Source organism: Caloenas nicobarica, unplaced genomic scaffold (assembly GCF_036013445.1).
Source record: "Caloenas nicobarica isolate bCalNic1 unplaced genomic scaffold, bCalNic1.hap1 Scaffold_559, whole genome shotgun sequence".
Lineage (NCBI taxonomy): Eukaryota > Metazoa > Chordata > Aves > Columbiformes > Columbidae > Caloenas > Caloenas nicobarica.
In genome coordinates, this window is record NW_027017548.1 from 53003 (window position 1) to 67438 (window position 14436).

A 14436-nucleotide genomic window follows, 5' to 3' on the forward strand; every position below is an offset into this window, starting at 1 on the left:
GATAGCAACAATAGCAACAGTTGTGTCTGGAGTCTTCTTGCTTCTTAGTGGATCCTTTGCACTGACCTCAGACAGGCCTTTGCTTTGTGCAGCTCTAGATACGGTTTACGGTCCATAGGCACTTCATGCCAGCCTTGAATGTAGTGTTTTCTGTAAATGAATCCTATTTGTTCAAAGAAGTGCAATGCGGGCCTGATCTCACAGGTGGCGATCGTAGTCTGTAGCTGCTTTTGTTGCCGTGAAGCAAAGGTCATAATGACAAGTGATATACTCTTAAGAGGCATTTTTCTTTAGCTAAAAAGACTCATATTGACAACGCGGTCACCTACAAAGAAAAAAAATTAGTTAAGACACTGTCTGTGAAATAACAGCACGCTAGTCAACAATGATCTTTGGTATCAACTGTAAAACACAAGTGAAGGGACTGTCCACTCCCCCTGCCCATGGATACTCTAGCCTGGATGATAGTACAAATTTTGCCTACAGACTTGAATGTGTCAATAGATTAACCATGGACGCCTGGGGCTCGGTCCACCCACACCTGACTCCATGCCTCCGGGCAGAGCAGCTCCAAGACAAACACGCACATGTGCAGACTGATGCTGCACAGAACGCTACAAACACCACCACTCCAACAGGACCAAAGTCATTCAAACATGAGAACAGCAGAGACGGCACCAAAACAAACTACAGGGAGGCAGTGGTGAGGCGAGGAGCCTCTACTGCTACCCCAAAACAAAAAGGAGCCGAACATCACGGCTCCTTACGAGACGGCGCCACTGGCACAACAAACAAACGGAGACGGCGCCACTGGCACAACAAACAGAGACGGCGCAAGTGCAAGTAACTCCTGCAAAACCTAAAGACTTCAGGATGCTGGGAAGAAGTGCCAGTCCCTTAGACTGGATGGGTAGGGAGCAGAGCTGCCCACGCAGCCCAGAACTACACTATAAAACACGACTGACCAGAAATGTCCGAGATGCAGGAACCATCCACGCTTTCAGCTGCTGATACAAGAAAACCGGCACCCAACTGGCAACAGGCCAATTGGCACCGGCATTCCAGACCCCGGGATGGCACCTGAGATGCCGGTCGTGCCCCTCGGGCACGACAAGACCCCAGGATCATCTGAACGGCGCAAGGCAGGCTTCCCGAAGTGCACAACAATGCAGACACAGGCTGGAGCTGCCCTGCCCAAGCTGGCATCGCACTGTAAGGTTCCCTGCGCCCTTTACCCACCCAAAGGGGACTGTTCCTGGACAGTCCTTTCCCCTCTGAGACCTTTAGCCCCCCACCCCTGCAGTTCCCAGCCCCTCCCCAGCCCCCATGCCTCCACTTAGCTTTCAAAGGGCCAAGGGACTGAATCCATCCACGGAGGAAAACACCACATGGGCTCACGGGGATCTTCCTGCATTGCCAGGTCCCTCTTCAACATCTGCAACAACACAAGTTAACACACACTCACTAAGCAGTGCCAGCACTAAATATCATGTGCATCAACACCGACGACATCCACAGCACCCACCTCCCCCGAAGTTCCCAGGCGTTCCATTCAGCCTCTCGTGCCATGGGCGCAGGCAGAAACCCTCACCACTCGTGGCACCTAAGACAGCAGAAAAAGAGCTCTAGTGCTTGGGACAAGTCCCCAGCCCCACACTCCTCCTCACCCCTACCCCTGCTCACTGCAAACGGTCCTCTGAGTCCAAAGGGGTCCACAAAGCCCCTGCAAAACAAGAAGGAAACGCTGAACCGAGTCACCTGGCAATACTGTGCTCCTGAACACCAGCCACCTCCTCACCTTCTTGGCTGCTGGTCGGCGTGCGGCTTCGCCCCTCCGAGCTTGCCTGTAGCGCCTGCTAAAACAAAGGCGCATGCTCAGATACTGCCCAGAAGCACAGCCTGCCCACAGACGGTCCCATGTCCCGCCCCTTTACCTGGGCTGCTCGCCCACCTGGCCTCTGTCACCTTCACCTGCCACGCTGTTGACCGCGTTGAGGCCCAGCTACCACCTGTAAAACACAAGCAAAGGATGCTGAGACCTGCACCAGAAACACAACACCTGAAATGAGACGCTGCTTCGGCCCAGCGCTCCTTGCTCACCTCGACCGAGGAGCTGCGGTGCCAATACCCGGCTTTCCTCCTCGCTTCGCACCTATAAAATAGAGAAACAACCAAACTTACATAGAGGCACACGGCACACCTTCCCTCTGAGACCTCGCACCGGCCCACCTGCTCACGGCGCTCGGCTTGCCTCTTCCGTCGCTCTTTTGGGCCAAGTTTTCCCTCTGCATCTGAAATCAAGGTATTCAACAGGTCACCCAGATGCTGATCAACAGCTTGACCATTCCACAGGTCTGCTTTCTATTCACAAAGAACACCAGAAGCTCTAATCGAGCCCCTAAATTACTGGTGAAGGGACTGCCCACTGCCCCTGCCCACAGCTGCTCCGTCCTAGATGACTGAACAGCCTTTGCCCACACTATTACATATATCAAGAGATTAACCATGGACTCCTAGGGCTCAGTCCACCCACCCATGACTCTACGTCTCCAGGCAGAGCAGCTCCGAGCCAAACGCACACATGCGAAGACTGACGCTCCACAGAACGCTACAAACAGCACGACTGCAACAGCACCAAAAACGCTCGACAATGAGAATGACTCCAAGACCAGAGACTGCATCAATCAAAAGAACCTGTGGGGAGGCAGAAGAGAGGCGAGAAGCCTCTACTGCAACCCCAAAACAAAAAGGAGCCGAACGTCACGGCCCCTTACGAGACGGCAGCACTGGCACAAACCAACCAACCGACCGAGACGGCGGCACTGGCACAAACCAACCAACCAACCGAGACGGCGGCACTGGCACAAACCAACCAACCGACCGAGACGGCGGCACTGGCAAAACGCTCCCGCAAGACCTAAGAACTTCTTCCCAGCATCCTGAAGTGCCAGTCCCTTAGACTGGATGGGTAGAGAGGAGAGCTGCCCATGCAGCCCTGAACACCACCATAAAACAACTGACCAGAAATGTCCAAGGCGCAAGAACCATCCACGCTTTCGGCTGCTGATACAAGAAAACTGGCACCCAATTGGCGATAGGCCAATCGGCACCCGCATTCCAGACCCCGGGATGGCGCCTGAGATGTCTGTCATGCCCCTCGGGCACGACGAGACCCCAGGATCATCTGAACGGCGCAAGGCAGGCTTCCCGAAGTACACAACAACGCAGACACAGGCTGGAGCTGCCCTGCCCAAGCTGGCATCGCACTGTAAGGTTCCCTGCGCCCTTTACCCACCCAAAGGGAACTGGTCCTGGACGGCCCTTTCCCCTCTGAGACCTTTAGCCCCCTGCCCCTGCAGTTCCCAGCCCCTCCCCAGCCCCCGTGCCTCCACTTAGCTTTCAGAGGGCCAAGGGACTGAATCCATCCGGGGAGGAAAACACCACATGGGCTCACGGGGATCTTCCTGCAGTTGCCAGTTTCCCCTTCATCCCCTGCAATAAGAAAAGAAAACAGACACACACTATTGAGCACCAGGGTAATATTTACCAGTACTAGTCTAACAGCCACTGCTCACCTTGGCTGAGTTCTGGGAAGGACATTTGAATGATCCATCCACCAGGGGCCACCGCCCACTGCAAGGGTTCTGGGGACAACACCGTGTTCTGTGGGTGATCAGGGAGGCGATGAGCCACCCCAGAGCCAGAAAGACACTCTGCCTTATGGCCCCGCTGCTTCCTGCAGAAGTGCTAGAACTCCATCTACAGATACGAGACGCTCACTCTAACCCCCGCTAGATAAACTGAGCGTCAGTCCTAGGAGGAGAGATTATACCAGCAGCTTGGTATGCAGCACTGCAAACCAAAGAACAACGCTCCATTTTCATTGCAGTCAGGAGTTCTGGGAAAATGCAAAGCTCCTAGAATTGAATCAATAAATTAAGCATAGTTACAAACACACTTTCTGCTACAGCTGCTGTTGAACCTTCGCTGCTCCTGGAGCTCTTACCTCAAGTAGTCACCTCCACTTCTCCAAACACATGCGTCCACATAGATTAAACAGCTCAAAAGCTGCCCACTGCTGAAGGAGCAGCAGAGAACCAGCACCAAAGCAGCCCTGGAGCAGAATGAGCTCCTGCCCAGGGGCTTGGGCTCAAATACCCCGGGCCCCGCCCACCCCCTCCCACAATCCCCTGGGGAAGGGGAGGGGTCAATCAGCCCAGGCCCCGCCCACCACCCTGACCAAACCACCTGGGGAAGGGGCGGGGTCAATAATTAATATGGTAATAAATAGATTCTACGAGAATCTCTTCTAAAAAGTAACCCAGGGCTTTCTTTGCCTCCCCAGGACTCCAAAGGTCTCCCCAGGACCCCCCTCATCCTCCAGGGCTCCCCGGACCCTCCCCAGCTATCGCCTCGTCTCCCTGGGGCTCCCCTGAGATCCACCGTCCTCCCCAGGGTTCGCATCGATTCCCCAAGGCTGCCAAGTTCTCCCCAGGGCTCGCCTTGGTTCCTCAGGGCTCCCCAAAACGTGTCTTGGTTTCCCAGGGCTCCCCAATCCTCCCCAGGGCTCCCCAAAACGTGTCTTGGTTCCTCAGGGCTCCACATTCCTCCCCAGGGCTCCCCAAGACGTGTCTTGGTTCCCCGGGCTCCCCATTCCTCCCCAGGCTCCCCAAAACGTGTCTTGGTTCCCCGGGGCTCCCCATTCCTCCCCAGGGCTCCCCAAAACGTGTCTTGGTTCCTCAGGGCTCCCCAAAACGTGTCTGGTTTCCCAGGGCTCCGCATTCCTCCCCAGGGCTCCCCAAAACGTGTCTTGGTTCCCCAGAGCTCCCCAAAACGTGTCTTGGTTCCCCAGGGCTCCCCATTCCTCCCCAGAGCTCCCCAAAACGTGTCTTGGTTCCTCAGGGCTCCCCATTCCTCCCCAGGGCTCCCCAAAACGTGTCTTGGTTTCCCGGGGCTCCCCATTCCTCCCCAGGGCTCCCCAAAACGTGTCTTGGTTCCTCAGGGCTCCCCATTCCTCCCCAGAGCTCCCCAAAACGTGTCTTGGTTCCCCAGGGCTCCCCATTCCTCCCCAGGGCTCCCCAAAACGTGTCTTGGTTCCCCAGAGCTCCCCAAAACGTGTCTTGGTTCCTCAGGGCTCCCCATTCCTCCCCAGGGCTCCCCAAAACGTGTCTTGGTTCCTCAGAGCACCCCATTCCTCCCCAGGGCTCCCCAAAACGTGTCTTGGTTCCTCAGAGCTCCCCATTCCTCCCCAGGGCTCCCCAAAACGTGTCTTGGTTCCTCAGAGCACCCCATTCCTCCCCAGGACTCCCCAAAACGTGTCTTGGTTCCTCAGGGCTCCCCAATCCTCCCCAGGGCTCCCCAAAATGTGTCTGGTTTCCCAGGGCTCCCCAAAACGTGTCTTGGTTTCCCAGGGCTCCCCAATCCTCCCCAGGGCTCCCCAAAACGTGTCTTGGTTCCTCAGGGCTCCCCAAAACATGTCTGGTTTCCCAGGGCTCCCCATTCCTCCCCAGGACTCCCCAACACGTGTCTTGGTTCCTCAGAGCTCCCCAAAACGTGTCTTGGTTTCTCGGGGCTCCCCATTCCTCCCCAGGGCTCCCCAAAACGTGTCTTGGTTTCCCGGGGCTCCCCATTCCTCCCTAGGGCTCCCCAGAACGTGTCTTGGTTTCTCGGGGCTCCCCATTCCTCCCCAGGGCTCCCCAAAACGTGTCTTGGTTTCCCGGGGCTCCCCATTCCTCCCCAGGCCTCCCCAAAACGTGTCTTGGTTCCTCAGGGCTCCCCATTCCTCCCCAGGGCTCCCCAAAACGTGTCTTGGTTCCGCAGAGCACCCCATTCCTCCCCAGGGCTCCCCATTCCTCCCCAGGGCTCCCCAAAACGTGTCTTGGTTCCTCAGGGCTCCCCATTCCTCCCCAGGGCTCCCCAAAACGTGTCTTGGTTCCTCAGGGCTCCCCATTGCGCCCCAGGGCTCCCCAAAACGTGTCTGGCTTCCTCAGGGCTCCCCATTCCTTCCCAGGGCTCCCCAAAATATATCTTGGTTCCCCAGGGCTCCCCAAAACTTGTCTTGGTTCCCCAGAGCTCCCCATTCCTGTGCAGGGCACCCCCCAAAACGTGTCTTGGATCCTAGGGGTCCCCAAAACATGTCATGGTTCCCCAGGGCTCCCCAAAACGTGTCTTGGTTCCTCAGGGTCCCCATTCCTCCCCAGTGATCCCCAAAATGTGTCTTGGTACCCCAGAGCTCCCCATTCCTCCCCAGGGCTCCCCAAAACGTCTACTCCCTCTACTCCCGTCTTTCTCACGGGCAGCCCTACTATCTTCCGGGCTGATCTCTGTTCCCCTGCCCTCCGTCAGGGAATCCACGGACCCCCCACAGTCCCCCACGGATCTGTCCTGAGAGGGGCGTGTTCGGGAGGTGGGCGCAGCAGGTGACCGCGGATCCCGCGTCACCCTGCCGGGCGCGGGGCGTGGCCTGGGCACGGGGCGTGGCCTGGGTGCAGGGCGTGGCCTGGGAGCGGGGGCGTGGCCTGGGAGCAGGGGCGTGGCCTGGGTGCGGGGGCATGGCCTGGGTGCGGGGGCATGGCCTGGGTGCGGGGGCGTGGCCTGGGTGCGGGGGCGTGGCCTGGGTGCGGGGGCGTGGCCTGGGTGTGGGGCGTGGCCTGGGTGCGGGGCGTGGCCTGGGCACGGGGCGTGGCCTGGGCGTGGGGGCGTGGCCTGGGCGCGGGGCGTGGCCTCGGCGCAGGGGCGTGGCCTGGGCACGGGGGCGTGGCCTGGGCGCGGGGGCGTGGCCTCGGCACCGGGGCGCAGTCCAGGTGTCCCCCAGGTCCTAGCGCCGCACCCCCCAGCGACCAGGACAACCCTCAGGGGGTGGGGGGGCAACCCACTTACTCCCATTTGGGGGTGCACAAAAAGGGGGGGCAGGTGATGGTCTGACACCAGCCCAGGGGCATTGGAGGCTCCCTGGGGGAGGGGTCGCAGCAGCTCCTGGGTACTGGGGAAGTGGCCGAGGGGTCCCCATGGCATTTGGGGGGCCCTGCAGGTGATGCCCCCACTCGGATCCAGGCACCTTCGTGATTCCTGGGGGGCGTCCCCTCGCTGTCCTGGGGGGTGGATCTCTGGGTGGTCCCCTCAGTGTTCCTGTGGCCCCGGGGGGTCCCCGCTGTGTCCTTGGCTCCCATGCAGGGGGGCCCCACAGAGAGGGGGCCCCCATGGCCTCCACAACGTCCTTGAGGTGTCCCCGAGCCCCTATAGACTCTGCGCGTAGTCGTCCCCCGCCCCGCCCCGTTCAGCACCAGGAGTGGGGCTGCATCCCCAAACAGCGCCCCGGCCCCCAGAGAGCAGCAACAGCTGTAAAATCCATCACTTTAATGGAATGGGGGGGCCCAAGGGATGACCCCCCACCAAAACAAAACCGGGGGCCCAATGGCTCCCCCAGTCCCACACACCCTGGTGGGGGGTGGGGGGGGCAACAGGAAATAAATAACAGAGGAGGGGCCCCAAGGGCAAAGGGGTGACGGGGGATGGGGGGGTCACCAAGCACAGGGTGCCGGGGGGGGGTCAGGGGTCCCCAAGATGCCGTGGGGGGGCGGCTCGGGGGGGGCTCACGGTGGCTCTTGAGCGTGTGAAACTTGAGGCCGTGGGGGGTGCGGAAGCGACAGGGGCAGCGGGGGCAGGGCGGGGGGATGATCCCCCACCCCCCCTGCCCCCCCCGTGGCGCCGCATGTGCCACGTCAGGGACGCGCGTTGGCGGCAGCGGAACCCGCAGAGCTGGCATCTGGGTGGGGGGACAGGGGGTCAGGGGTCCCCCGTGCCCCCCCTCACTGCAGGGGGGTCTCCGGTGTCCCCATGTCCCCACTCCACAGGGGTCTCTGTGTCCACATGTCCCCACTCACTCCACAGGGGTCTCTCCGCTGTGTGTCCGTCTATGAACATCCAAGTGGTTTTTGCGCTTGAACGATTTCCCGCAGCTGTCGCAGGGGAACTCGCATGTGCCTGGGGACACGGGGACGTTGGGAGACGTGGGGGGAGGGCGGGGGACGGGGGGGGACGTGCGGGGACACTGGGGACTCACCCGAGTCCACGAGCATTTGCCGGCGCAGCTGGAATCTCCTCCCAGAGCCCTGGGGACAATCAAGGGGACAACTGTGGCGACACTGCCAGGGACACCCCCGTGTCCGTCCCTCGCGTTGCACCAAACAGGGAGGGCAGTGAGGGGGGGTCTGGTGGGACACAGGGCGACATAGCGAGGTAGGGAAAGGACACAGGGGGTGTCAAGGGGTGTTGGGGGGCACGGGGGGGGCAGGGGGTCTCGGGGGGGCACAGGGGGTGTTGGGGGGTCTGTACCTGGCAGCTGCTGCGGAGGCGTCCCCGTTTTGCGGGGGGGGCGTCACCGATGGGCTCCGGGAGCCCCCCGGAGGAGGGGGGAGGGGGGCGACCCCGCCGGCTGCGCCGTCTGTGGGGGAAGGGGAGGGGGGTGAGACCCCCCCCAGCGCGGGGGGGGCTCATCCAGCCCCCTCAATGTGCCTGAGGAACCCCAAACGGCCCCCCCAAAATAAACCTGGGCCAGGGCCCTCCCCCCAGAACTGCCCCTGCCCCCCCAGGTTCCCCCGTGACTCCCGGAACCCCCAATGACCCCCCTAAACCTGCAGGAACCTCACTGCGACACCCCAATTACCCAGGGACGCCCCAAATTCTCCCCCCTACCTGAGCGGCTCCCGTGGGATCTCGTAGACGATGGTTGACCCGTCCTCCTCGGAGGGGGGTTCCTGGGGGGGCTCGACCGTGGGAACTGGCGGCTCCTCCTGCTTCAGTCCCGGCACCTCCTGCTGCTCCTCTGGGGGGGGGGCTGTGACACACCCCCCCAAACCTTCCCCCTCACCCCATCCCCGTGACCCGCCCCACTCCCCCGGTCCCTGTGACCCCCCTTCCCCATACCTGTTTTAGGGTGCGGGGGCTCTAGGGGGAGGGCGCTCCCCCCATCCAGCAGCGTGCAGGGCAGCTCGGCCCCCCCCATGTCCAGTTGCAGCCCCCCCAGTGCCTCGAACGGGGGGGCAGCCAGGATGAGCAGGGGGGGGCCCAGCGGGACGGGGGGGCCCAGCCCCACACACAGCACGGCTTCCAGCGCCGCCCCCCGCCCCCCCGCAGGGGGGGGTCCTGGCCCTTCCGCCCCCGCTGCCGCTGGGGTGGCCCCCCCAGCTGGAGCCTCTGAGCTGGAGCTACTGCCTGAGAAAGAGATGGGGGGGCTGGGAACCAGGGGGGCTGGGAACCAGGTGGGGGGAGCCCCAAATGGGAACCCCCCCAGAAATCCCTGAGCCCGCAAGGGGGAACCTCCGCAAGGGGGAACCTCGACAAGGAACTCCCAGCCCCAAAGGGGAACCCCCCGGGTGTCACCTGCACCCCCCATCCACAGGACGGGCTCCCCCCGGCCCCCCAACCGCTGTTCCCCCCCTCACTGTCACTGCTGTCCCCGCCAGCACTGTCACCTTCGCTGTCCCACCCCACCCATCACTGTCAGCCCCGCAGCGTCCCTGTCCCCCCACCCCTGCTCCCTCCTCACTGTCACTGCCCCCTCCCGCTGTCACTGCCTCTTTACTGTCTCTGCTGTCCCCCCGCCCCCTCACCGTCCCGTCCCCCAGCACTGCCGCTGTCCCCGCCCCCCACTGCCAGTGTCCCCATCCCCTCACCGGTGTCCCCGCCGCTGTCGCTGTCACTGTCGCTTTGCGTGCGCGGCGGGTGCAGGTCCTGGAAGTACCTGTGTCCCCGCTCGCATTGCCACACAGCCGTGCTGCTGAGCCCCAGCGCCGGCTCCAGCTCCGCCAGCCGCGGCTCAGCTGGGCAGCGCCCGCGGTGATCCTGGTACCACAGCGCCGCGTGCCGCAGGCAGTTCACGTTGCGCCGCCGTCCTGGGGGGAAACCTGACACCCCCAGACCCACACACCCCCAGAGCCCGCCCTGGGGGGAGCCTGACCCCCCCAGACCCCCCCCCAGCACCCACAGACCCCGCCCGGGGGGGGGGGCTCCGGCCCCCAACACTCACTTTTCTTCCGTTTGGGCATTTTGGGGATTTGCTCCCACGGCTTCCTGTGGAGAGAGGGGGGGAGCGGGGGGTCACACCCGGACAAACCCCCGCTCCCCACCGGGGCCCCCGTTCCCCCCGGCCCCGTTGCCCCGTTCCGCCCCGGTGCCCCCGTTCCCCCCCGGCCCCATTCCCCCGTTCCCCCCGGCCCCGTTCCCCCGTTCCGCCCCGGTGCCCCCGTTCCGCCCCGGTGCCCCCGTTCCGCCCCGGTGCCCCCGTTCCCCCCAGCCCCGTTCCCCCGCTCCCCACCGGGGCCCCCGTTCCCCCGTTCCACCCCGGTGCCCCCGTTCCCCCCCGGCCCCGTTCCCCCGTTCCGCCCCGGTGCCCCCGTTCCCCCCCGGCCCCGTTCCCCCGTTCCGCCCCGGTGCCCCCGTTCCCCCCCGGCCCCCGTTCCCCCCGGCCCCCGTCGCCCCCGGCCCCGTTCCCCCGTTCCGCCCCGGTGCCCCCGTTCCCCCCCGGTGCCCCCGTTCCCCCGTTCCGCCCCGGTGCCCCCGTTCCCCCGCTCCCCACCGGTGCCCCCGTTCCCCCCCAGCCCCGTTCCCCCGTTCCGCCCCGTTGCCCCGTTCCGCCCCGGTGCCCCCGTTCCCCCCGGCCCCCGTCGCCCCCGGCCCCGCTCACCCGCGCCGCCCGGCGCGCTGCCCGCGCTCCAGCCCCAGCAGGTAGGCCGCGAGCTTCGCGTCGCTCCAGCCGCTGCGGCGCCGCAGGTCGACCCAGGGCCCGTGCGCCTCGCCCAGGTACACCCGCCGCACGTCGTACTTCTTGCGCGACTCCAGCCGCCGCCGCGCCCGGTCCGACTCCGTCAGCCGCGGCCGCCCCCGCGCCTTCCGCCCGCCGCCCGGCTCCGCCGCGGGGCCGCGCCCGGGGCCGCCCCCGGAGCCCCCGGAGCCGCCGCCCGGGCCCCGCTCGGCCGCGCTCATGCCGGGCCCGCCGCCCCGCGCCCCGCGGCGCGCGATGATGACGCCAGCGCCGCGCCGGCTGCAGGAGCCGTTTTTCACGAAGGCGAGGCGCACTGCGCATGCGCGGGGTGCGCGGCTGGCAGACAGTGCGCGTGTGCGCGCGCTTCCGCCAGGCCCCGCCCAGGGCGCGTCAGGTCGGCCCGTGCGCATGCGCCGAGCCCGGAGTGCCCGTTCCGCGCGCTGCGCCCCCAAACCCGACACTGGTCACCCCAGAAACGACACTGATCACCCCAGAAACGACACTGATCCCCCCAAACCCGACACTGATCCCCCCAGAAACGACACTGATCCCCCCAAACCCGACACTGATCCCCCCAGAAACGACACTGATCCCCCCAAACCCGACACTGATCCCCCCAGAAACGACACTGATCCCCCAAACCCGACACTGATCCCCCCAGAAACGACACTGATCCCCCCAAACCCGACACTGATCCCCCCAGAAACGACACTGATCCCCCCAAACCCGACACTGACCCCCCCAGAAACGACACTGATCCCCCCAAACCTGACACCGATCGCTCTAAAAAGGACACTAAACACCCCCAAAAAGACACAAATCACCCCAAACTGGTGTCAGTTCCTTTATTTCGGTGGGGGCCCCAGCGCAGGGGGCAGGGGGGGCCCTGCCCGCAGTCGCAGCCCCGGCGGGGTCCCGGGGGTGCCCCCGCCCCCCAGGCGGAACACGACGGGCGTCCGTCCCAGCACCGGGTTGTTCCGCTGCAGCCCCGCGATCCAGCGGCCCAACGTGCGCCGGTCGCCCGCGCCCGCCATGCAGAGCGCGAACACGGGGCCCTCCTGCACTGCAGGGGGGTCGGGGCGGGGCTCCGCACAGGCCCTGCCCCGCCCCCAGCGCCTGGCCCCGCCCCCCAGCCAGTCCTGGGCCCAGCCCCACCCCCGCCCCCTTCCCCCGCCCCCCAGCCCCACCCTCAGCCCCACCCCAACCCCGCCCTTGCCCCGCCCCCCTGCCCCACCCTCAGCCCCACCCCACCCCCACCCCCTTCCCCCGCCCCCCAGTCCCACCCCCGCCCCCTTCCCCCACCCCCTTGCCCCGCCCCCCTGCCCCACCCCAGCCCCACCCTTGCCCCGCCCCCCTGCCCCACCCTTGCCCCGCCCCCTGCCCCACCCCAGCCCCACCCTTGCCCCGCCCCCTGCCCCACCCTCAGCCCCACCCCAGCCCCGCCCCTGCCCCACCCTCAGCCCCAGCCCAGCCCCACCCTTGCCCCGCCCCCCAGCCCCACCCTTGCCCCGCCCCCCTGCCCCACCCCAGCCCCACCCCCCTGCCCCACCCCTCATACCCTCGTCCACATCGAAGTCGTCATCGTCCCAGGGCCCGCGCTCCAGGTCCAGGTCCAGGCTCAGCGGGTAGTAGAGGCTGCGCTCGGGGTCGGGGGGCTCGGCCTGGGGGGCAGGGGGGTCCCACAGCTCCCACCCCATCCCCTGGGTCCCCCCACTTCCCATCCTGCCCCCCCGTCGTCCCCCCTCTCACCCCCAGTGGGGGACCCGGCGGGTCCCCCCTCAGCACGTGGTACTGGAGCCGGCGGCCGCGCAGCCAGATGGGGAACGGCCCCTCCACGAACACGGGCCGGGCCGGGCCGTGCTGGGCCAGCAGCTCCTGCTGGTCCGGGCTTTGTGCACCTGGACGGGAAAAACAGCACCCCAAACCTGATGGGGGTCCGCACAGCCCCAGGGCCGGGCCGTGCTGGGCCAGCAGCTCCCGCTGGCCAGAGCTCTGGGAGCCTGGGGGGACGCCCCAAAATAAATACACAGGCGATCCCAAAATACACAGCGGACCCCAAAACCCCCTCGAGGGACCCCGACCCCGGGGACCCCCCACCCACTACCACAGGGCTCCCCAAAACGCCTGGGTCCCTCGCACAGGCCAGCGTCCCCAGCCCCACATGCTGGGTCCCCCCAAAGACAAGGGGCCAGAAATGGGACCCCCCAGGACACGCAGAACCCCGCAGAGGCCCCCAGGACCCCCCCCGACCCCCCCGCCCCATCACTCACCCACGATGAAGGGCTGGACGGAACCTTCGTCACCCCCCTCGTCCGGCACCGCCTCCTGCAGGGGGGACACGGCGGGGAGAGGGGGGTCACCAGCCCGCCAAGCGACTTGGGGACACCCCTGTGTCCACATCCCTCTGTCCCCCGTGCATCCCCTGTCCCCTGGGTGTCCCTGTGTCCTCCTGTCCCCATCCCTGTCGCTGTCCCATGTCCCCGTCCCTGTCTCCGTGTCCCCTGTCCCCGTGTCCCATGTCCCCGTCCCTGTCCCCTGTCTCCATGCCCGTGTCCCCTGTCCCTGTCCCCCGTCCCCACCCCCGTGTCCCCTGCCTCCGTCCCTGTCCCGTCCCACCTGGTACACGGTGATCCGCGCGTCGGGGTCGTTGGCGATGCGCCGCAGCGCCAGGCGGGCGATGGGCAGCCCGGGGGGCGGCAGGCGGGGGGGCAGCGGGTGGGGGTCCAGGTGCCGTGCGCGGGGCAGCCAGTACAGCAGCCGCTGGCACTTCCGCACGGGGCGGCTGCGCGGCCCGAAGATCCCGAGCAGCAGGAACCGCGTCTCAGCGTCTGGCACCACGCCTGAGGGACCCAGGCGTCCGGGGGACACGGGGTTCAGGGGAGACACAGGGGTTCAGGGGACCCAGGTGTCCGGGAGCCCCCTCCCCAGGGACCCAGGCATCCGGGAGCCTCCTGCCCAGGGAACCAGTGACTCCTCCCCAGGAACCCGAGCATCCAGGAGCCCCCTCCCCAGGGACCCAGGCGTCCGGTGGACCCAGGCGTCCGGGAGCCCTCTGCCCAGGGACCCAGGCGCCCGGTGCCCCGCAGCGCTCACCGTACCGCTCCATCTGCTCCAGCAGCCGCAGCCCGCACTCCTGCTGGCGCGGGAAGGGCCCGAGCAAGCGCTGCAGCGGCCCCCGGGGCAGCCAGGGCCCGCGGGGCAGCAGCCGCAGCAGCCGGTGGTAAAGCGGCCGCTCCCGCGCCACCCCCAGCGCCGGCATCGCCGCCAGCGCCGCCTCCACCAGCTCCAGCCGCCCGCGCCGCCGCCCCGGGGCCGATTCCAGCGCCGACAGCGCGGCCTCGAACGCGGCGGCGCCGGGGGGGTCACCGGGCGGGGCGGGGTCGGCGGGGGCGTCTCCGGGGGGGTCCCCCAGGCCGGGTCTCCCGCCGGGCGCTGGTGGAGGCTCCGGGCGGCCTGGGGGAGCGGGGGAGAGGAGGGGGGGCGGAGCGCCGTGACCCCCCGTGTCCCCCCGTGTCCCCTGACTCCCCGTGTCCCCCGTGTCCCCCTGTGGCCCCTGACCCCCCGTGTCCCCCCTGTGACCCCTGACCCCCCGTGTCCCCCCCATGTCCCCCTGTGACCCCTGACCCCCCCGTGTCCCCCCGTGTCCCCTGACCCCCCGTGTCCCCCTGTGGCCC

The 14436-nt window shown here is 66.2% G+C and overlaps 2 protein-coding genes across 2 annotated transcripts; both read right to left on the reverse strand.

Annotated features, from left to right (window-relative positions):
• Positions 1-7341: 7341 nt before the first annotated feature.
• On the reverse strand, positions 7342-10993 carry LOC136002865 (zinc finger protein 653-like). The gene is given in 11 exon segments (XM_065658110.1): positions 7342-7578; positions 7580-7668; positions 7671-7765; positions 7884-7983; positions 8063-8111; positions 8335-8443; positions 8695-8824; positions 8926-9213; positions 9675-9893; positions 10028-10071; positions 10685-10993. Coding segments are annotated over 11 exon segments (1452 nt in total). The 5' UTR covers positions 10984-10993; the 3' UTR covers positions 7342-7548.
• Positions 10994-11593: 600 nt separating this feature from the next.
• LOC136002864 (evolutionarily conserved signaling intermediate in Toll pathway, mitochondrial-like) lies at positions 11594-14215 on the reverse strand (the record flags this gene model as incomplete). The annotated part of the gene is made up of 6 exons (XM_065658109.1): positions 11594-11825; positions 12321-12423; positions 12512-12660; positions 13033-13087; positions 13379-13602; positions 13856-14215. Coding segments are annotated over 6 exons (1109 nt in total), but the record flags the coding sequence as incomplete, so codon positions are not given.
• Positions 14216-14436: the final 221 nt, after the last annotated feature.